Source organism: Argopecten irradians, chromosome 3, assembly GCF_041381155.1.
Source record: "Argopecten irradians isolate NY chromosome 3, Ai_NY, whole genome shotgun sequence".
Taxonomy (NCBI): Eukaryota; Metazoa; Mollusca; class Bivalvia; order Pectinida; family Pectinidae; genus Argopecten; species Argopecten irradians.
The window spans coordinates 17,922,176-17,945,981 of record NC_091136.1 but is presented as its reverse complement, the minus strand read 5'-3'; the positions used below and the strand labels follow the sequence as shown (position 1 = coordinate 17,945,981).

The following is a 23,806-nucleotide window of genomic DNA, read 5'->3' as shown; positions in this document are numbered from 1 at the left end:
CAAGACTTTAAAGTTATTGAAGTGGATAGTACACAAAGCTGAGTGGCTTTCTTGCATATGTGCAAGCTAGAAAACCACTAATCCAATAGCTAAATAGCCAAGACTGGAAAAAAAAATAGTGTCTTTTGTTATATTTATATCTTAGGGGTAAACTTAGGGATATCTCATGTAGCACCCAGGCAAGTTTAATTCCTAATTTGGGTGCTAATCATCAAACTTTACATATATATCATGCCCCACAGGAAAAGTGTCGTATTGAGTTCTGAATTCGAATATGCAAGAACTAAAAAATACCATATTTTAGAATTAATGTCAGGCTGGCTGTTTGCCAGCATATCATTTTATATATGAAGACCTACAAACACGATTTAGGTGTATTTTATATCAGGAATTCTTGACCTTTAATACCTGTGGGATATGTGTGTATAGGGCAATTTCTACTTAATACTTCTCGTCTACATATACCTGTCAGCTAAACACATGTGACTAACGAATTAAACCCACCACTTATTTACATGGTCCGACTTGTGTTTATTTTTTTGTGACATTGACTTAGGTTAGTACGATATTAAGTATATTTACTTACTAATGAATGCTGTGTGATACAAATTGAACACCTTATATTTACCAGTTAAGAACGCTGAACAATTTGAAGCACATGTTTACTGGAAACTTATATATGTGAAATCTACATGTTTGAAATACAGTCTCTTGATATAAATATTAGTGCATTTTACCAAAACGTTCAAGGAAGTTGTTTTTCTTGGAATCACTGGAGCATCACGTTGTTTTTGGTTGGGACTTTCATACCTGTACGCGTTACTTTCAGTTGTGAAGCAATGATACCTAATCTTTGATTACGTTCATTTGTTAAATGAAGAAATATGTTTCCTCATTGGATTAATTAATATATTCTCAGGAGTTATCTCTGTTTGATCACTAAAATGGTGAGTAAAAAAAAGATTATATGTTTATGACGGTTGAACAAATTAGTCCCATTTCATGAACAGTATATATATATTTGTAGAATTTTGTTTTTATGTTAACCATGCTTGTATGGAGCAATTCCTCTAAGAATATATTCTATGGGGCGCGTTAGCGCCCCCATATTGAATATATTCTTAGAGGAATTGCTCCATACAAGCATGGTTAACATAAAAACGAAATCCAATCCCTATATTTACACTCACACGACTTTTTATTTATATTTTATGCAATAAAATCGTCATTTGAAAGTGACGTAATTATTCAATAAAAGTCGGTCAAAAGTGGGAGGAGCTTACTCATTTGAACAGCGAATGGTGACGCTTCACGTAAGGTAGAATTATTCATCCGCGACGACAAAAAAGTTCAATATTTTAGTGTAAAATTAACATGACAAACAAAGTAAATTTCAGAGATAATTTTATTTAATCAGATCAGAACTTTAAATATATATTCAATTTTGCTAAAAGTTAATATATAGCGTAATAACATAAAGAATTTGTACACGGCCACATGTGTGAACTCGGTGACCGTTATTGTGCAGCGAGGCGAAGCTGACGCACGCTTACACACTTTAGTTTGCCGAAGTTGGCAAAACACCGATTTTCAAGTAGCTCAATGTGTTTGAGATGTCGTCTGACTTGACGGTATTACATCCTTGGGAGCCATGTGATTATATAATCTACGCTTAGATCCATATCGCCATCAATAGATGAAACAAATTCACTTGTGTTCGATGGATACAATGTATTTGTGGTGACGCGGAACTGTCAACATGTGGAGTATTAGCGGTGCATGTTTTATAATACACATGATTAAATACTCAAAGAACAAAGACAAGAGGATATGTTTATAACTGACCTCTATCAGAGGGTCTCACACCCGTCCACCCCAAAGGCTCGATCGTAGGACGAACATAGGCACAGAGGTAATGTTTACATTTGACACCCATCATTTTTAACAAAAATGAAAGCACGTCGCCCCGGTCGGGATATTTTTCCGTTTCTTTATACAATTGTTAATTTAACAATTGTTTGAATCATATATAAATATAAAACATGTATATATTGTTTACATTTTTCCAAAATTCTATGAAAAACAACAATATACACGTAATGTTGCGTCAAAATGTAAACAAAGCCATGTGTTTCTTTTAAAAAAAAAAGTAGTCCTTTTACGTTGCACAGAACATTTCCTTACGCAAGTTCAAAGTTCAATGTTACCATGCAGTTATGGTAAACAAAATCGGCTGGTATTAGCGTATAGTGACCAAGCCTAGCAAGTGTAAATATATATATGTAGAAGCATATAGGGGAAAATACACATTTCTGTTGAGTCCCCGACCAGAAATCAAACCCTGCGATGTGAAAAGCATGCTCCGTCAGCTGAGTGATCGGGACAGTGACTGTATTTAACTCGATGAACATACATATATCTAGCTATAAGACATATCTTACATAAGTTTGTGAAATCTGTTAATCAATTTATTGGCAATATATACTTTCAATGCATAATAACATTAAGTCAAATGAGATTTGAGACACACATTTAAAGTGCTCATTCCTCATGGGCCTTTTGTGCATTCCTTCATTCACAAGGCAAACTGTTAATTTGATGGACCATGTATAGTGGACCCTCGATAATTTGAACACTTTGTGAATGACTGAATGGACTGCCGGATAATGTTCACTTCATCATCATCATCAACATTCAGATCCCTGACATTTATGTATGCATTGCAAGTTTTTGGAATATCCTCGCCCTAATTATCATATTCAGAATTTCTGGACTATTCATGTCCAGATTTTCATATTGGGATTTTCCGGACTATTCTCGCCCAGATTATCATCTTTGGATCACAGGCCCATAATTATAAATAAAGATTAGGCTTTGCAGAAATCATAGAGCATTATGGACTATGTGTTAACCTTGACCTATATAGAAAAAAAATGTTGACTAACTCTTATCTATACAATACTGACAATAACTATAGCCCCTGGAACGCTATATGTTTGGGTTACAGACTCAGTATACCTACACTATGGGGAGTTTGAGACCTATATATAGCTAGTTATTTTAGAAAAAGCATCACTGTTATGTAACTAAACAGTTGTTTACATTATTTGTTTAACAAATATTTAGTTTATCCTGACCACGATTTTTTGAAACAAAAAATGCTGACATCAGTGAAAACTTATGTTTTCTTCTTATGTAAATTGTATAAAAAGTTTTGACTTAGATCCCTATATGACATTTGTTTCCAGAAATCGGGACTAGGATTTATAAATTGTTGATTGATTATGCTGAGTTGTCAGTTCGATTTTATTCATTGTGTATTTGTAAGAATTGAAATAAAAGATCTTTCTTATTTTTGATGTTTTTGTTTGCAGGATGGCGATACCCAACAACAAATAGAGAGCCTGAAAAAGACTAAGTCAGACCTTCTGAAGAAAATCACCGACCTAAAGCAGCAGATTGTAGAGATCGAAAACCAGGAGAATGAGGCTATCAGAGAGGTACTGCAGGTGTATTTATAGGTTATACCAGGGAAATCTAGGTCAGAGCTTAGTAAATCTAGGTCACAAATGAGTAATATAGGTCAGACATCAGAAATATAGGTGATACCTGGAAGTTTTGTGATACAACTGAGAAATATAGGTCAGAGCTGGAGAATCTTGGTCAGAGCTGGGAAATATAGGTCATAAGAATTCTAGGTCAGGTTTTGAAATCTAGGCCAAGTCATAGAAATAGAAAGGTCAGATCTAGAAACCATAGATGCACATCAGACCTGGAAATCTAGACCAGACCAGGCAAATCTGGGTCAGAGCTAGTGAAATCTAAATCCGACCTCATGGGAAGTCTAGGTCAAGCTTGTATGGGAATTATGTAGGTCTGACAAATCAATGAAAAAAAGTACAAGCAACAACATGCTGCAACATCCTCTTTTGTGAAAATCTTGTATTTGGATGAATTAAAATGTTGTGGTTGCCATGGTTACAGTTGGAAATGGAGCGTGCCCTGTTGGAGGGTGAACACCAGACTGAGATGGACGAACTACAGTCAGATCAGGATCGCATTAACCTCCTAAAACAACGCCAGGCAGAACTCATTGAGCATGCCACACAGGAACGAGAAAAGGTAAACAAATGTGCCAGAGTGGTCTCCCTTTGTGTCAAAGTTCTTTCTTAATCAGTTAAAAACAGTTTTGAATAGATGGAAGTAACATCAAGGATAACAAAATTCTACACACATGTTTATTTTTCTGAAAAATGGATGAATATTTGTAATGGCAGCTTCGTGGACTTTTTTCTTCTTTTCTTTTTATTGCTTGCGAGTTTTAGTGAAAGGTGCCACTTAGCTTGTGATTAGGGTTAGAAGGATTGAACTGAGATGGCATTGCAGATCAAAAGAGTTTGTTATCGTTAATCACATAAGTAGTTGAATTTTACAACATTTTATATTTACTACAGACTAACATTATATCGGTTCTCATCTGCATGCTAGTCTTATGACATGCAAAGTTATTATACGGTCATTTATATATCTTGAAACTCACAAAGAATTTATTTTCTATTTGAATGATTCTTTTATTTTATTTTTCATTGCTAGACATTTTCTTGAATATATAAACAGTGTGTGGGTGTCAATTTTGGAATAGATAGTAGCAGCATACATATTCATTTATTCCTGAATTAATCTCCTCTATCAATATATCCCCTGCATATATATATTGGTGTTTTCTTTGAATTACCTTAGCTTCCTCTCTTCTCTCCCAGGTCCCTTGAAGGTCTTAGAAAAATATAGAAAAAACCCACCCCACTCCTCCCACAAAAATGTTTAGATCAATTTCTTAGATCCAAGATTCCTCTTTCCTTGGGTTATAAAATTTTCTTCTCTTCTGAACTGAGGTAAAAAACATCATCAATTTTGGAACGATTGTTACTTGCATTTGTTTGGAAAAAAATGCTGATGCAACATGCAACATTGGTCACAAGGGCAGTTAACTTTGTAGAATGAAAGGAATATGTTTCTCCAGTCTGTTTACATGTATAAAAGATTAGCACTAGGTCAATCATGAGGCTGAGTAGTTCGTCTGACATGTACATATTACAACTTCTGGATTTTAATCTGGTGTGGAACAGTTGCCATGCTGGTACTGACCATTGGTCGGTGGCTTTTCTTTGGGTACTCCAGCTTTCTTACCTCCTAAACCTGATATTCCCTTAATGACCCATGCTGTAAAATGAAAACAGACATTAAAAGACAATTATAAACAAGAAGGGTGCTTAATTACTCAATTTTCCATCAGAAATATTTGCGCTGCCATTAAATTTTGCTTTTAAAATTATGATTATTTCGGGACACTATGTCATAGAACAACAGAGAGATTGCACTTTGTGAATCTTCTACAATTCTACAATGTTTTCCGTGTCCAGGTTTGGAATACTATTCGGGAATAAGGATGCTGCATTTTCTGATGCTGCACATGCATTTGCCTTAGTGATGGAATCGTTTTCAATATTGGTTCTTTACTCAAAATCAAGCAACCTTTAAGTGTACAATATCTTGGGTATAATTTAAGGATAACTTACCTGTAAATTAAGGATAATTTACCTGTACATTAACGATAACTTACCTGTACGTGTACATTAAGGATAATTTACCTGTACTATAAGGATAACTTACCTGTACATGTGCATTAAGGATAATTTACCTGTACTATAAGGATAACTTACCTGTACGTACTTTAAGGATAACTTACCTATACTCTAATGGTAATTTACCTGTACTTTAAGGATAACTTACCTGTACTTTAAGGATAACTTACCTGTACTTTAAGGATAACTTACCTGTACTAGTCCTTGTTCACCTTTATTTCCTACAGATGAGAATACAGGTAATCAGCCACATGTTGTGTAATCTGGATGGATATATAGACTTGCACAAGTTGTAGAAAACATTAATAATGTTTGACAATTTTGTCAACCTAAACCAAAAATGAAAAAGCTTAAAAAAAATTCACAAAGCATTTTGGAGGATGAATAAACTTGTGCAAGTCTTTTCAGTGTGTTCATATTGTAGTTGTAGAATGTGATACTGACCCCCTATAATCCAGAGTGGACCGCTCCATTTCAGAGCATGGGGCTAATCCACTAATGGACAGTGGGGGCCAAGGTGGAAATACGCATCTTCCAGCATCCCTAACAACTATATGCACATTACTGTAACTCTTTGTTTTATTGGGTTTCTTCTGTTATTAAAATGTATACATTTTTTATTTGATTGTTTTTGGTAGTTTTCTTTTTAATGTTTTTTTTTGTGGTTATGAGAAACAATCGTTGATAGATTTAATGAATTAAAAGGACTTGGAACAGTGTTAGATCTTCATCTTTTTATTACAATAAAAGAGTTTGTAATATATGAATTTATGGATACTATAACTTTGTGCTTCCAATGAGATCCAATGGAATTTAATCAAGTTCAAATCATTTTTTGTATTCATAGCTAATAGCTTTGGTGCTGTTATTAAATACATGTACATGGATTTAGCTAATTATGAAGATGAGATGATTTTGAAGTAGATAATTATTGATTATTACATCAATGAGTTTTCTCACAAATTTATGATGTTACAATAAGAAAACCAGTGATGTATTAGAGAGTATTCACTGTTTATCTATATTACAAGGGCAGATAACTCATATTCAAATATTCATTGATAGAAGGCAGGTGTGAATGTGCATGGTATTTTATGAGTGAACCTTCAACATAGTGTAGATTATATATATAAATGTACTATAAATATAACGTTTTCATACATGTGGAATGTATGTGGAATGCTGAAATCATAGATATATAGTATTTTATTATGTGTGGAATGTATGTGAACTGTCCATTCGTTACATATGTATATTGTAATGTCTTTGGGGTTGTCAAATCTATAAATCATACCATGTTCATGGAATGTATGTCAGTGTGTGAAACATTGTATTCTATACAGTCAAACCTGTTTATAAAGACCACCCAAGGAACAAAGATAGATATCTGTGTTATAATAAGCTACATGGTATTGATACACAAGTCAAGATAGACATTGGTCTCATTAAACAGGTGGTCGTAATACAGAGGTGGTCGCTGGGGCAGGTTTTGCTGTATACAAGATTAGTGAAATGGATTTAATATTGAATATTTTATTGTATCTGTTGAAAACAATGTAGTTTCATTATTTAGAGTTATCTACCCTGATAATATAGGTACCTGCATTGATGTGTTAACCAGGTATACGAATCCGTGCTTCCAAGGGCAAATAACTCTTTGTTATTAATTCTATCTGAAAGCATATAAAGGTGTCAGCCCCTTTTCACTCGAAACAAATTTAAGTAAAAAAAATCATTTGGATTACATCAGGAAAAAAACTTAAGTATTGACTTAAACCTTCACTTTTGTTTCGAGAAATCAGAAATAAGTTTTGACTTAAGTCTACACTTTTGTTTTGACAAATCTGAGCCATATGGGATGTCTAACTGACATAAGTCTGTAAACTGTTATCATGGAAATCTGATACTGATATTATGGATGTCAATTCAATGGGTTTTTTTCACAGTTGAAGACCATATCAGATTCTTCAAATGCCCCCTATATTATTTTTCCACTTTTAATGTTTTTGTGGTACTGTCCTACACTCTTATTATCTTTCCTTAAAAGTTCTCTACTTTCATTTTCCCTTAGCATCAATATTTCTAGAATGTACTGTTATCTTTAGACTCTTATGTTTTTCACAGAAAAAATATGTTTTTTAAGGCAATGTTGTTGATAGAAATATTAAAGCAAAAATCTACTCCATAAAGCCCAAACATGAATTATCCTCCCCTTTTTGCTATTTATAGGAGGAGAATCGTATGGACAGCGAGCGTGAGAAACTTCTAGAGTTAGAGCGCCACCACTATGACACAGAACAGATCTTGGAAACGTGTCGGAAGGAAGAGGAAGAGGCCTACTTGGAACGTTTCCAACGGGAACAGGAAATCCTTGATAACCAGAGGCGGTTGTTTGAAGATCTGGAATTCCAACAGCTAGAGGTATTGCCTATATGTTTTACAAATTCTTACAGAAAAAGTCTATATTTTTATAGTTTTCTGCCCTTGTGGGTAGGTATTGATTGTGATGTAACGTGTTTGCGAACGTAACATCACATTTTTAGGATAAAACAACATCAATTTCGCTCACAAAATAATGACAGGTGCTATCAAGGGAGCTAAGGCTCTTTTAGTATAATATACAAAAACTTAATTCCTCTTTAAACGCTTGTGAACAGATATCTAAGTAATTATGGGATTCATTTACTGGCCTGCTGGGTATCATGCGCATGGCTGGATAATCTGCATATTGTTGCATTTGTCAGGATAGCAAAAAATCAATTACAATGGTCCTATTTTATCAAAATGGTAAATATCATTTGTTCGCCAATAGGTCTCACGCAAGGAATCGCAATAAGTATTTAATAATTTAGTTTATAAGTTTTAAATAAGTATAAGAGAAGCCATGTAAGCCAGCTAGCTCCTTTATGTTCTGTCTAGGGCAGTTATATGGCTAAATGTTGAACTTTTGTGTTTCTAGTCTGAGGCAAAGTTTGAGGAGGAAAAGGAACAGATACAAAGGAAACTGATGAAAGGTCAAAATGAGCTTCTGGAAAAGTACAGATCAAGGGAGGTAAGTCTGAATATAATACTGATCAAGGGAGGTAAGTCTGAATAAAATACTGATCAAGGGAGGTAAGTTTGAATAAAATATAGATTAAGGGAGTTTAGTCTGAATAAAAAGGTCAAAAGCACAGATCAAGGGAGGTAAGTCTGAATAAGTACAGATCAGGGAAGGTATGTCTGAATCACAGATCAAGGGAGGTAAGTCTGAATCAACTATCAGTTATCTAAACATTAACTTGAGCCAAAGGGAAGTAAATCTGTAACACTTTGTACATTTGTATGGTCAATCTGTAATATTGTACACAACTAAATGCCAATCAAAAGGAGTTAAACCTCTTAATATTTCAGGCAAATTAAAAGAATGAAAAGTAATCTTGTTCTTTTTTGGTTTCAAATGAAATTAAACTAGTAAAATTGAACTTGTGTCTTTTCTTAGAGAAACACATTTGATTGAAAGATTGTAGTCAAGCATTGACAACTCTAGCCATTATCTATAGCCATTGTTTTGGCATATCTCTTAAGTGTATTTTTCTTTGATAGGGCCGGCTCCAACAAATTGATAACCAACAGAAAGAGATGCTAAACAATGTAAAGAGAGATATGGAAACCATGGAGCATCGGCGCCAACAACTTGTGGAAGAATTCCGAAAGGTAACTACTGATGTCTGTTAACTAAATGAGAAGAAATATTTGTATTTAATATCAAAAAGTGACTTTGCTCAACCTACCCTAGTTAATTTGCATAACACTTAAACAAAAATTTAGCATATTTTCCTTTTTCATGTTTGAAAAGCATGTTATTCTATAACTAACTCTTTGCCTCTAAGTGTTGTAAAAGTTGTAGTCTATGCCAGCTTATTTCCTAATTTCCTTATTTCTGCATAAAAATAAGTACATGTTGACATTCCTCACATGATGCCATGGACAATAACATAACTATTTGAAACAGCACTTTTGACATATAGTACAGGGTTTTTCAGAAGGTTGTAAGTTGATACAGTAGTTGAATATAATCTTTGAGAAAGAACTGTGAATTTCTATGGAAAAGTGAACAAGCTGCCATGACACTGAAAAATAATCAGTGGATCCAGAGCTAACAGGCAAAGTGCATGGTATCATAAATAAGCAACTCATTTAGATTTGCTTATTCGGTCATGTAATTTTTGAAAGATTTTTTTTCTGATTTATTTTTTCAGATATCGCTTAAGCAAAAATTGATATATTTTAACTTTTTCAAAAAATGTTTTTCACTGATATGCTTTTTTCCTGATTTGCTATTTTGAGATATTTGATTACAGGACAAGAAACAATTAGCGGGAGTGATGAAGAAAATACAAGAATTATCGCAATTCTTGTCTGTTAGCGATGTAGAACAGACAGGCCGCTCATCGGACAATGAGGTAGTAGCAGTGAAGATGATAGGAGTGTTGATAAAATATCGTACAGTATGAGAATGAAATGAAATCTGCTGACATCTTTTCCAATATCTTCTGCACAGTTGTGCTATATAAATAACAATTTCTCATGATATATGGTGAAAAATGCATGTAGAATTTTAGGGTGAAAGGTATATTGAAATAAACTAAACTGAAAATAAATATAACATCATTGATCATCTTTAGCAAGATTGCACAGCAGAAATACCCAATTTGGAAATTTAAAAGATTTTGATCACTACATTTAAAGGTTCTGAAATCTTTGTTCTTTTTTCATATTATTTATGTCAACTTAATAGTTTCAATTGCAACATCCCCTTCCACACTTCTTAATGATGTTTTTAACATACACATAGTTGAATATTGATTTCATTGTTTTGATGTTTTGGTCCTGTTGCATTTTGTTTTAGTTTTTAGTAATTATGAGTGCATTCTATTTTTGGTTTGTGTTCTCTCTTTAGTTTGGTTTTAATGCTTTTAGAGCACTCTTGTGACGTTTTACTATTCCTGAGTAACTAGAAAAAAAATTGAATTTAAGTGTGTGTATAACAATAAACTGTCAGTGAGCAACAACAGATCTGATTCAAGGGAGCTAACTCTACAGATATTAAAGATATGTAAAAAGGGGGGCAAATCTGTAGATTTTATATTCTATTTAGACACATGAAGCCAAAGTGAAAACTTTGTCTAACCGTAATAATATACAAAGCAAATTCCAGCCTAATTAAGTACAAAGCAAATTCCAGCCTAATTAAGTACGAGAAATTTCTTTGAGTTCTGTGATCTATAACAACTGTACAGGTATATATCACACACACAGATCCTAGACCTTTTACCACTATAACTATCCCTAGGATCTGAAATCATCAACTCTGTATAGCAATCTCAAGAAACTTGTGTGGTAGTAGGTTGTTTTTTCTTAACTTCAAAGATTACTTTTGCCACTTGATTAATTAGATATAGCTGTTAATTGGTATAAACACAAACAAATTAAATCAATATATGTTATAAAAACAATAACAGCCTCTGTTCATGGTTATCTGAAACTATATTGGATTTTATTTATTTTTCAGAACCAACAAGAGTTGAAGAGTCCTGGTCAAAGTTCACTCCCAAAGACACCAACTCATCGTTCTGTGGATTTGTCTCCCCTTCTCACCTCTCAAAACTTGTCTCCCTTCCCGAACTCTTTATCTCATTTACAAATTACGCCAAATACTACTAATGGGAGCAACTATAGTTCAGGGTCATCCCCTACGGGGCTCACACCTGGGTCCAACACTGGCTCCCCAAGGGGGCTCATAGTGCCCGGTAGTGGTCACCAAGGTGAGAGGAAAAAATCTAGCACCCTTGAGGACATAGAGAAAAACCGCTGTCTATTTATGGAACAGCAAGGCAAGTCACCATAGCAACACAAAGCCATCTTGTCACCTGCTCATTAATAATGGTCAAATTCAAACGAAAATTTTATTTCATTCCAATTTATGTGATTCTATACTTTAATTCTTTGTTAGATTGAATCAAAATTGTTTTCAATCAAAATCATATAGCCAAAATGATTGAGAGAAAGGAAGAAAAGAAAGTCATTTAAAAAAGGAAAAAATTCCTGCAATTTTATTTATTCTGACAAAACTCAATAATTTTGTCTGGTAAGAATTCTAGAAATGAGCAGGTAACATGATGTGCACTGTACTCTGAAGATCTTACAAGATCTGTGCATGAAATTAACTTTAAAATTTTTTGAGATTTTTTATTGCTTTTTGTGACTGATAATGGAAGAAAAAAACAACAATGTATTTTGTCTTTTTAATTTGCAGAGTTAAAAGCTTTTGTGACCAGGCATATATTCTGTTTACTGTAGATGTGGATCTATTTGCGAGTGCTTAATTTCTCGATTTACAGACATAAAACTTTCTAAATATACTTTGATACTTTCAACAACAAATATTGTACATATACAAAATATTTTGTACGGGGAAAAGTTTCACAATCAAGCGGCCTTCGTGTAACGATTTCCCCCTCGCATGAGTTTCCACGTTTACAATATTTTTTGTTACCTTAGAAGCAATACCCAATCACAAGAGCAGTTAACTCTGGGTAATTAAGAGGCAAAAATGAAATACCATATGATTCGAAATATTCAAATAATTTAAATGAAATTTAATGACTAATTTTTGCTGTAAAATTATAACACTTTTCAAAATACAAAGAATTCTCATAGATAAAAGATATTAAATGATCAGTGGATCAATATTGGAAAGTTTCATTAGAAATTGGTAAAGCAGATCTTCAGAGAGAACTTTAACTCTAGCACATAGTGCATACATGATAGCCAATCCAAGTTATTACAGGAAAATATTATCTCTTATCTTTCTTAACATTTCCATGACTGATTCCAAATAAATGAATGTCAGCATTTATCATAACTTATGATTGAAAACACACAGAAAATCTCTAATTATCTTAAAAGCATTTTATTGAAATGAAAATTGAAAAGAAGAGGAAAAACAAAATTCTCTTATTGTCATAAAAGGAATTATTGTATTGAAAGCAAATGCATGAAGTCAGATTTTCCCTTTTAATTCATCTCAAATGCTTTTGTTCTTTGTGTATATTTCTGTTAATAATATTGTTACTTTGATAAAAACCTTGGATTGACTGGTCTATTTATAGCATATATATACACAACTAATATCACATTTCACTGTCACCATATCTAGTCATATTTTACTGATGGTCTAGCTCATGTCTATCTCCCATCTATATCTAATAATATTTTACTGGTGATCTCTCAGCTATATCTAGTCATATTTTACTTGTGATCTCTCAGCTATATCTAGTCATATTTTACTTGTGATCTCTCAGCTATATCAAGTCATATTTTACTGGTGGTCTCCCAGCTATATCTAGTCATATTTTACTGGTGGTCTCCCATCTCTATCTATAGTCATATTTTACTGGTGATCTCCCAGCTATAGCTAGTCATAAATTACTTATATTCTCCCAGCTATATCTAGTCATATTTTAGCTATATTTAGGCATATTTTACTGGTGGTCTCCCAGCTATATCTAGTCATATTTTACTGAGTCATATTTTACTGATGTTCTCCCAGCTACATCTAGTCATATTTTACTGAAGTTCTCCCAGCTATATCTAGTCATATTTTACAGGTGGTCTTCCAGCTATATCTATTCATATTTTACTGATATTCTCCCAGCTATATCTAGTCATATTTTACAGGTGGTCTTCCAGCTATATCTAGTCATATTTTACTGATGTTCTCCCAGCTATATCTAGTCATATTTTACTGATGTTCTCCCAGCTATATCTAGTCATATTTTACTGATGTTCTCCCAGCTATATCTAGTCATATTTTACTGGTGGTCTTCCAGCTATATCTAGTCATATTTTACTGATGTTCTCCCAGCTATATCTAGTCATATTTTACAGGTGGTCTTCCAGCTATATCTAGTCATATTTTACTGATGTTCTCCCAGCTATATCTAGTCATATTTTACTGATGTTCTCCCAGCTATATCTAGTCATATTTTACTGATGTTCTCCCAGCTATATCTAGTCATATTTTACTGATGTTCTCCCAGCTATATCTAGTCATATTTTACAGGTGGTCTTCCAGCTATATCTAGTCATATTTTACTGATGTTCTCCCAGCTATATCAAGTCATATTTTACTGATATTCTCCCAGCTATATCAAGTCATATTTTACTGATATTCTCCCAGCTATATCTAGTCATATTTTACAGGTGGTCTTCCAGCTATATCTAGTCATATTTTACTGATGTTCTCCCAGCTATATCTAGTCATATTAAAATGGTTCTAAACCGGGGTAACTTTTGTTGTATTTTTTTTTTCTAAAAATCAAGAATATGTCTTGAAGGGGAGATAACTACTAGTCATATGGCTTAGTCTGATGGTAGCACCAGTAAAATGTGAGCATTCTTCCAATTCTATATAACATACAATACATGTATACATGTAATGTGGGTTTGTACTTTTATAATCTTCACTATGAATAATAGGCTTATGTCTAGACTCAAGACAATAACATATGGAATGTAACATATATACTCAGGTAGTATCTTTCTAATCTTCCATTTTAATCAATAATATATTTTAGTTTTAGTGAATTTGATAGTCTTGTAGTATATACATATTTTACTCTAGTTAGATATGAATTCAGTAGTATAGTGTTTGATAAAAACTACTCAGCTGTCTAAACTTATCAAAGCTACCATTCCTTATGGAATGATTACCCTAACATTGTTTCACAACATGATCTACATATATTTTGAAGTGAATGTGGATTAAATCAATGAATATATCAATCATTTTACGTACTGATGGCTAAATGTTCAATTGTATTATAGAAATATGATGTTGCGTCACATTCTGCCATATATTCATGTGATATAAAGTCTGTAATCTGTAGTTTATAGCATCAATAGGGGTCACAGTGGCAGATGGTTTGATAGTCCAAGATAAGCTCTATGCTCTGGATGTGTACAAAGATTTCTAACATTTTATAGAAAGCACTCCACCTCTTGGCTGTGATAGCTAAGTGGTTAAGGTGTCTGATATTCTACCACAAGCTCTCCAACTCTGGGCTCTGATGGCTAAGTGGTTAAGGTGTCTGATATTTTACTACAAGCTCTCCACCTCTTGGCTGTGGTGGCTAAGTGGTTAAGGTGTCTGACATTTTACCACAAGCTCTTTAGTTCTGGGTTGTGCTGGCTAAGTGGTTAAGGTGTCTGATATTCTACCACGAGCTCTCCAACTCTGGGTTAAGGTGTCTGATATTCTACCACAAGCTCTCCACCTCTGGGCTGTGATGGCTAAGTGGTTAAGGTGTCTGATATTCTACCACAAGCTCTCCACCTCTTGGCTGTGGTGGTCAAGTGGTTAAAGTGTCTGATATTCTACCACAAGCTCTCCAACTCTGGGCTCTGATGGCTAAGTGGTTAAGGTGTCTGATATTTTACTACAAGCTCTCCACCTCTTGGCTGTGGTGGCTAAGTGGTTAAGGTGTCTGACATTTTACCACAAGCTCTTTAGTTCTGGGTTGTGCTGGCTAAGTGGTTAAGGTGTCTGATATTCTACCACAAGCTCTCCAACTCTGGGCTCTGATGGCTAAGTGGTTAAGGTGTCTGATATTCTACCATAATCTCTCCACCTCTTGGCTGTGGTGGCCAAGTGGTTAAGGTGTCCGACATTCTACCACAAGCTCTTCACCACTGGGTTGTGGTGGTCAAGTGGTTAAGGTGTCTGACATTCTACTACAAGCTCTCCACCACTGGGTTGTGGTGGTCAAGTGGTTAAGGTGTCTGACATTCTACTACAAGCTCTCCACCTCTTGGCTGTGATGGCTAAGTGGTTAAGGTGTCTGACATTTTACCACAAGCTCTTTAGTTCTGGGTTGTGCTGGCTAAGTGGTTAAGGTGTCTGACATTCTACCACAAGCTCTCCACCTCTTGGCTGTGGTGGTCAAGTGGTTAAGGTGTCTGACATTCTACCACAAGCTCTCCACCTCTTGGTTGTGGTGGTCAAGTGGTTAAGGTGTCTGACATTCTACCACAAGCTCTCCACCTCTTGGTTGTGGTGGTCAAGTGGTTAAGGTGTCTGACATTCTACCACAAGCTCTCCACCTCTGGGTTGTGGTGGTCAAGTGGTTAAGGTGTCTGACATTCTTCTATAAGCTCTCTACCTCTTGGCTGTGGTGGTCAAGTGGTCAAAGTGTTTAATATTTCACTAATGAGTTTTCTGTTACAGCCTGTATCAATATGACATGAATGTGATGCCTATATAGTGCAGATGTTTGGTATTTTTTCCCTGAAATTCATCGGATTTATATATAGGATGTAGAAAAACCATAAACAAACTAAAGAATGTCAGTGCATCACATTTTATAAGATTTTCATTGCTTACGGAGTTCTGTGATATTTGCAAAATTGAATGCAAATTACCATAGGTATATAATTTAGTGAAAATGATATCTTCTCTCTTACTTCCTCTTTTCTGGTCTGTTACTCAACTATAAATGTTTTGTTGTTTACTGAGAGCGAATAATTTACGTTCAGTATTTAATGTAATAAGCATCCACTGGGCACTGAGATCATGGTAACAAAGACAACAGAGGAGAATGTGCATAAAATTGACTATAGAAAAATATCTTATAAATATTAATATTTAAAACTCAGCTGTTCAGTTTGAAACTTGGTCATTTAATCAAGGAAATGCTTTAGATAAAATAGGATTTTGGACATTTTTGAAGTTGTACTAAGTAATCAAATGTACGTTTTGGAAAATAATACAAAGTTGATCCAAGTAAGATGTAATGCGACCGAATCATCAATGTTCCAAATCGCTGGAAGTGTTACAGTCTTGATCAGAAAACTTTCAGCTTCTGTTATGGTATTCTAGCTCAGAAATGTTTCAGTGCATATTATGGAGAAGTAACCATTTATCTAATACTGCCATAGGTAGGAATACCAGGGCTTATAGAGAAAAGATTTACGATTAAATTTACGATGACTATGGTAGTCAGAATTTCTGGTCTACTGCATGAATACAAATGTGGGCCTGTTGCAGAGAACTTTAAGTCAATACATTAGGCTCGTTTTATGACAGGATGTTGAGCAAATACATTTTAATGTTTGATGATTAGAAGATTTTATAGCTGTCATATACACATTGTTATGTTCTGTCTGGTATTTTGACAGTGTACAAGCAGAAAATTCTGATTGTGAAGTCGAAGGCGAGTTAGTTTGTTATTCACAATGTAAAATTAAATATCTGGCAGTTCTATTACTATGACATTATTTCCCATCTTAAATTAATGTCACTTGACCCAATTTTAGCTTGTTTCATTAACCGAACACATTGGTAATATTATCTTTGGAGTTCGAGATTCTACTTCCTTTGGAGTTCGAGATTCTACTTCCTCTGGAGCTCGAGATTCTAATTTCTCTGGAGCTCGAGATTCTACTTCCTCTGGAGCTCGAGATTCTACTTCCTCTGGAGCTTGAGATTCTACTTCCTCTGGAGCTCGAGATTCTACTTCCTTTGGAGCTTGAGATTCTATTTCCTCTGGAGCTTGAGATTCTACTTCCTCTGGGGCTTGAGATTCTACTTCCTCTGGAGCTTGAGATTCTACTTCCTCTGGAGCTTGAGATTCTACTTCCTCTGGAGCTCGAGTTTCTACTTCCTCTGGAGCTCGAGATTCAACCCCCACCCCCCTAAGCCATTTGGAGCTCCTGGTTGATTTTGTATTCCATTTGGAGCTCTTGGTTGATTTTGTATTCCATTTGGAGCTCCTGGTTAATTTTGCATTCCATTTGGAGCTCCTGGTTGATTTTGTAGTCCATTTTGAGCTCCTGGTTGATTTTGTATTCCATTTGGAGCTCCTGGTTGATTTTGCATTCCATTTGGAGCTCCTGGTTGATTTTGTAGTCCATTTTGAGCTCCTGGTTGATTTTGTAGTCCATTTGGAGCTCCTGGTTGATTTTGTATTCAATTTGGAGCTCCTGGTTGATTTGTATTTCATTTGGAGCTCCTGGTTGATTTTGTAGTCCATTTGGAGTTCCTGGTTGATTTTGTATTCCATTTGGAGCTCCTGGTTGATTTTGTATTCCATTTCGAGCTCCTGGTTGATTTTGTATTCCATTTCGAGCTCCTATTTGATGCAATCGATTTCCTTTTGAGCTTATTGCTCTATTTCCCGTTGGAGTTCATGTTCATTTTAAACTTTATCAGAAATACCCAATTTAATCATAGATTTACATGTATATGTCTTAATCATTGTTTAATCTGTTCAAGGCTTCAGCGTGAATTTGGAAAGTAGATATTTGAACCATTCCTTTAATGAAGAATAGCTATGGTTGTGTCTTTCATTATCAAAATGTTGACTATACTAGTCATAAAATATTAGAAATCTTAACTACATTGCCCAAAGTGACAGCACAGTCTTGGAAAGTCCTTTTTTATAAATAATTTTATAACTCAAATGTTTTAATCATTTTTGGAGAAATTTAGTTCAAAATGAACAAACATCACATACATTTGTTATTCCTGTGAATTAAAAATTGTTCATAATTATATTTATATCATTAGGTGGCAATGTGATTGAACAAGAGAAGAGAAGAATCGAAGAATTGAAAAGACGAGCGGCTGATGAAGGCAGAGCGCAATGGGAGGAACGCAAACTTAGGGAGGCAAATTGTAAAAGTTTTAACTCCCTGGAGTCCGAAGACTCAAGTATAGCCAGTAGCTGTGAGACTCCGTCCGAGAAAGAGACAAGGTAAGTGTCCAAAGGCTGCAAGGGGGGTAACTCTACAAGGGGAGATTATTCTTTTTATAACTCTCTTAGTAATAAGAAAGGTAATCCCATGGAAGTGGAAAAGTAAGTTTAGTTTGGGTGACGAGGGTGTGAATTCTAAAGAGGGAGGGATCCGGAGACATTTCTAAATTAGAAGGGATGGAACTTGAAATAGGATGACAGATAATTTTAGGTCTATTGGAGGAATCTAAATGCCCGAAACATGCGTAGAAGGGAGGCAACTCCTGATATTAAGGGAGATTACTCTTGGAAGTAAGGGAAATCATTTTATTCAGAAAGGGAGATTACTCTGGAGATAAAGGTATCACTAGGTAGACAGGGAGATAGTCTTGGTAAAACGGAAAATACCCGGTAAGCCATTTCTTGACACAATTCAAGGATTTGACTTTAAGATATAAAGGAAAGATTCGAGAAAGAAAGGGAAGTGTCTAAAGATTGGAAGGGGAACAATTCATGGAAGAAAGGGTAATAATTCTAACATTTAATGTTCAGTCTCTGTTTGTGTATAATTTACACTATTGTATTTATTTAAGCTCATCTCAATAAATGTGAACACTTTGTTTTCAGTCAATAAAACTGAAATCAATTTTGAATACAATCACAAAAAACTACACATAAATCCACATTCTGCCATATTTGTGAAAACATTTAAAAGAATTGTATGCTTACTGAATAATGAATTGACAATCTCGTGTTCCATCAGCTATTAGTTATCGTGTATTTCTGGTCTATTTCACTAACACAAAAATCAAACTAAGGCTATGTATCATACATGTACAAGTGGTTATGCCATCCCTATGTGTGACATAACCACGTCACCTAGCGTAAACAATTTAGAGTTACCAAGATGGACAGTACCCACCAAAAGCTCTCAGTAAGCTGGAATGTTTAGGTTGTGTGTAAGATATAAATTCTGTATTCAATACAAAACAGGATTTATTGTTTTACAATTCTGTATTTATAGTCGTCATGGTTTCTGTATTCATGGAACAAAATGACATGACAATAAAACATGTGAATTTCATTTTAACAAAATGACATTACAATAAAAATACATATTTCATTCATCTCTTCTTCAAATGGTATTTCCAAAGATTTTTTCTCCCCAAATTGTCATAAATCAGCTGAAACACTTCATCGCAGTGCTCTGTAATTAATAGATCCTGAGAGGTTTGCGAGTGATTTCATCAATCAATTTATCCCGAGATTCTCTCATGCATTGACGACATAAAACCTTATTGAAGGCCTCCATCTGTAAATATGGACGACTATACTACTTAATTCAGCCAGGCCCATTTCTGTGTTCATTGCTTCCGCTATTTAGGCAAAATTTTGCCAGAGATTCCAGCTTGATGTATAATTGATTTGATATTGCATGGTTGGTGAGGACTTGTGTATGTTATTTCCTAGATATGGTGGATCAAACCACTATTCTTTACATATCCATTAGCTCCTTCATACATCATCCAGTTTAATAGTATCTTACACCTTCTAACATTGGCTTTTCCTTCCCTCTAATACATTATTTACAGCTTTCTATCATGTTATTTTAACTAATTGACTCAAATCTTTTCCTTTCCTGTTTGTCACTTTTCCTTTATTTTTCCTCTTTGATAAAATCTTCTGACGTTTTCATATTTCCTTTCTGCCTTCATTTCTTCTCCCTTCTTCTTGATTCCTTCTCTCTCTCTTTTTATGTGTTTTCTACACTTTTTTCTATACTTTTCTGTCCCTTCTATTTTCCTTTTCTACATTTTCTCCTTTCCTCTTCTTCCATACCTTAATCTATTTCCTTTTCTCTCTCCCTCACTCTTTATACCTTCTCCTTTGTCCATCCCGTCGACATCCTATCCTCTCCATTGTCTTCCCTTACAAATCAATGACATGATCACACCAGCTTTGTTTTCTTTCCCTTTTTAACCAGCATTAAACACATTCTGCTTGCCAATCGGCTTTCCAATGGCTAATCACATGGAGTCGTTCAGCGGTAATTAAAGCTAAGACTGATTAACGAGACAATCATTGTGGACGTCCACTGTGAAGAGTTCAGGCTTAAACCACAGATCTCATAACTCAATGTGATTCTGGCCGCCTAGACTGTCCAGATAGCACCAGGATTTAAATTCTATCCTTCAGGTCAATATACATGTACTGTGTTTGCTGGTGTCTTGTCCTATGTTGGAGCATTTAAGCTTCAATTCCTACTGAAAAATCTGAACATTTTTGTTTTCAAACAAAAGAAAATGTACTTTTAAACTTGTCTATTAAAACCACCAAAGGAACCAAGACAAAATGGTCTTTAAGTCATGTGGTCTATAAGCAAGGTGCACAAGGTGTTGAAATTGACCATTTGATACCGCAAGTTTGTATTAATTAACAGACGTGGTCTAGAAGGCAGGTTTTACTGTTACTGATAAGTAAGAGAGTAATATTTGTTGAAAAGCTACATAATGCTTTTATATACACAAACCTACCAAACATCAGAGTCCAAATGACTGCATAAAAAGTGTATTAAAGGGTGATTAATTGTTCAAGAAACAAGGTTTTAAAAAAATCTGAGATCATATAAAAAGTTGGCCAGTTGATTGGTTGACTGTAACTTGAAACAACCGTAATATCACGGTAGGCTATTGTACTTCCTATTAATCTCTTCTTTCCCCTCTTAAATTCATTGGAACTAATTCTCCCCCCTGGGACCACTTCAGACTGTCTATGATCAATATAATTGGAAGAGTCCATGGTCATGTTGAAGGGATGACAGGTTATTGATGGTGACCAATATGTTGGCACCTTGTTCTGGGTTCCACGTAACTTCTGTCAGATAAAAAATCGTGCCTGCACACATTAATGGTGAAGGGAATCAATATTCTGTTACCTTATGCAAGACTGCATGTACTCTGTCAGGTAGGAGAGAAGCCATCGTTCCAAAATCACTGATCTGTAACTAATTTCATGCATGAATGACCTCTCCTCATGATCGTTACTTAAGGTGTGAGCTAGCAGTAATTTACTGTAAGGAGCAACAGCAGCATAACATACCAACAGCTAAAAACGATTTTACTATCAATAAAACTGTGTTTTGTGTTAAATTCAAGGCCCATGTGGCTGTAGCTTTCTGGTACTTATCATAGGTTGGTCGTTTATTTCTGTGTACTCCAGTTTATTCTCAAACTAAAAAAAGAGTGGTTTATTAGCTGTCAATTACAGTTGTGTAAGTAGAATGTATGTATGAGTTACTATAATATGGCACAATAAGCTCAAAATATTGACAAAAAGGGGAAAGATGTGTCTTATAAGGGGATGTAACTCTAAATAAATTTTAATTGACAATATCTTGAAATAAAGGGTTGTAACTCTAAATAAAGGGAGGTAAATACTCTGAATGTAAAGCAAAAACTCTTAGTGAAGACAATTAATGAAGGGTGGTAATAAACGATAAAATAAATTCCCATCGGAGGAGGATTGCCTCACTGAAGATGGGAAGGTGAATTTTACTAAGGGGAGGCAACTTTGAATAAAAGTTGGTAAATAGTGCTAATTAGAGGTAATTATTAATTACTGGTAAATTGAAATAATTTTCATTGCTGGGGATAACTCTTAATCAAGGGAAATAACTCCTTTATAGAAGATTTTTATTTGAAAAATTGTTAAGAGTTTCTGAATTCTTTTAACCCTTAACCATCTGCAAAAGTGAATGCTGTATTAGTTAGGTGCAGAGTCAAGATTTTTTTTCCATTTTCATTTCGAGATGCTGTGTGTATTCAGAAGTGTACACTATTTGGTAGGAATTTCTCTGCCTGATGACAGACATTCATGGCTACCTACTTCATTGGCATTCCTATACTTAATGGTGCAGAACCCAGACTCGGCTTTCATAAGCCCTGTTTTAATTTGTTCCTAGGTCATGTATAATTGATGTAGGAATGGGGATCCTTGCTTGATTTTTCCTGTTAAAGACAACTCTCCAGGAGAAATTTAACACAGGCAAAGGGGAGTAGATGTTGAACGATGTGAAAATGAAATGTTTCATGCTTTTTCTCCTCATTCAAATTCATGGGTAAAATTTGCATGTAAATTTCAATGACATTTTAATTCCCAGGAAAGTGTAGAAGCTGTCAAACTACATAATGATTATACGATCTATCATCAGAATTTCAAGGCCAGGGTAGTGAATTAAGGAAAGTTAGACTGTATACGCTGAGCGGTACTTAGCAGGATTTACCAGTGTTTTCTTTGGACAGCTGACAACAATTTTATTTAATTCTTACATAATTCCTGGATAAATATTTCCAACAGTTGTGTACGCGGGAGCGAAACAGGAGTTTTACAGTAAACATCTTTGTTTGTTTACAAGGAGCTTCTCTGGCGTCGGGCGGTAGGAACCGTAACTTCAGTTTCCTATCAGGAACATCTTCATCATTCGTGATCTCATTGATGTTTGTATATTTGTATACTTCATTACTTAGTTATAGTTTACATACAAGTGTGTTTTCATTCACAGCAAATCCTGACCAGACTAGAAAGAGGTGTTTACTGATATTGGCAGAATTATTTTTTGCATGAGTGAGATTCTATTGATTTACTTATAGAAAACTATTTACACCTGTTAACGAGGTTTTAACACCTATGAATATTCATCAGGGAAATTAAGCTGTTAAGATGCTATAAAGATGTTACAAACCGATGATTACGGGAAATTAATTTTCTGTTTGACATCCACCCATCTAATTGGTTCAGTGATGATTTCTTTCAGTGGAATTTGATTTTAAGGTTTAGAAATGATACTAGTGGCTTGTTTTGATGATACTTATAGAGTTTGTTTTATCATTTATGGATTTTTAATGTCTGGTAGCTCGGTTTAAGCCTAATTTAAAAGATATAACAAACATTGTGTGTGACTTTTGTATGATCTTATAAGATTGCATGTGGTTTAGACAAAAATTGTCAATGCATTTTTTAGTCCTTGAGGTGTAATGCTTTAAATCTTTTTAAACAGTGATATGATATTGTTCTAAACTTACTCACTTACTTCAATATTAATCTTAAAAACTTTTTTGTTTTTTTTATAATTGATAAAAAAAGTTGAATTTCTTTGAAAAGTGAGTATTTTGTATTGATTGATCTGCCCTGATGCCCTAACAATATATACACTATATTTCATAAATAAAGAATATTTTAAAAAATACAGAATACATGTATTATATACACAACCTAATTACAGGTGTGTGCTGTACAGCTTATTGTAAGCGCCTTCTCATATTTTCTATATCTTGGTGTTGATGGTAATTTCATATTTTTTTCCCTCCTCTGTAAAATTTTGACTTCCCA

At 34.5% G+C, this 23,806-nt stretch overlaps 1 protein-coding gene across 7 annotated transcripts in view; it reads left to right on the top strand.

Moving 5' to 3' along the window:
• Window positions 1–23,806, top strand: part of LOC138317708 (pleckstrin homology-like domain family B member 2) — a 144,437-nt gene that overhangs the window by 97,900 nt on the left and 22,731 nt on the right. For 6 of the 7 annotated variants that reach the window (XM_069259558.1, XM_069259556.1, XM_069259560.1 and 3 more), the window contains 8 exons: window positions 3,375–3,500; window positions 3,985–4,122; window positions 7,872–8,063; window positions 8,602–8,694; window positions 9,228–9,338; window positions 9,986–10,087; window positions 11,197–11,518; window positions 18,253–18,439. In XM_069259558.1, the coding sequence (XP_069115659.1) occupies window positions 3,375–3,500; window positions 3,985–4,122; window positions 7,872–8,063; window positions 8,602–8,694; window positions 9,228–9,338; window positions 9,986–10,087; window positions 11,197–11,518; window positions 18,253–18,439 (1,271 nt within the window). The remainder of the gene's footprint in view (window positions 1–3,374; window positions 3,501–3,984; window positions 4,123–7,871; window positions 8,064–8,601; window positions 8,695–9,227; window positions 9,339–9,985; window positions 10,088–11,196; window positions 11,519–18,252; window positions 18,440–23,806) is intronic. The other variant, XM_069259559.1, reaches the window with a different exon arrangement.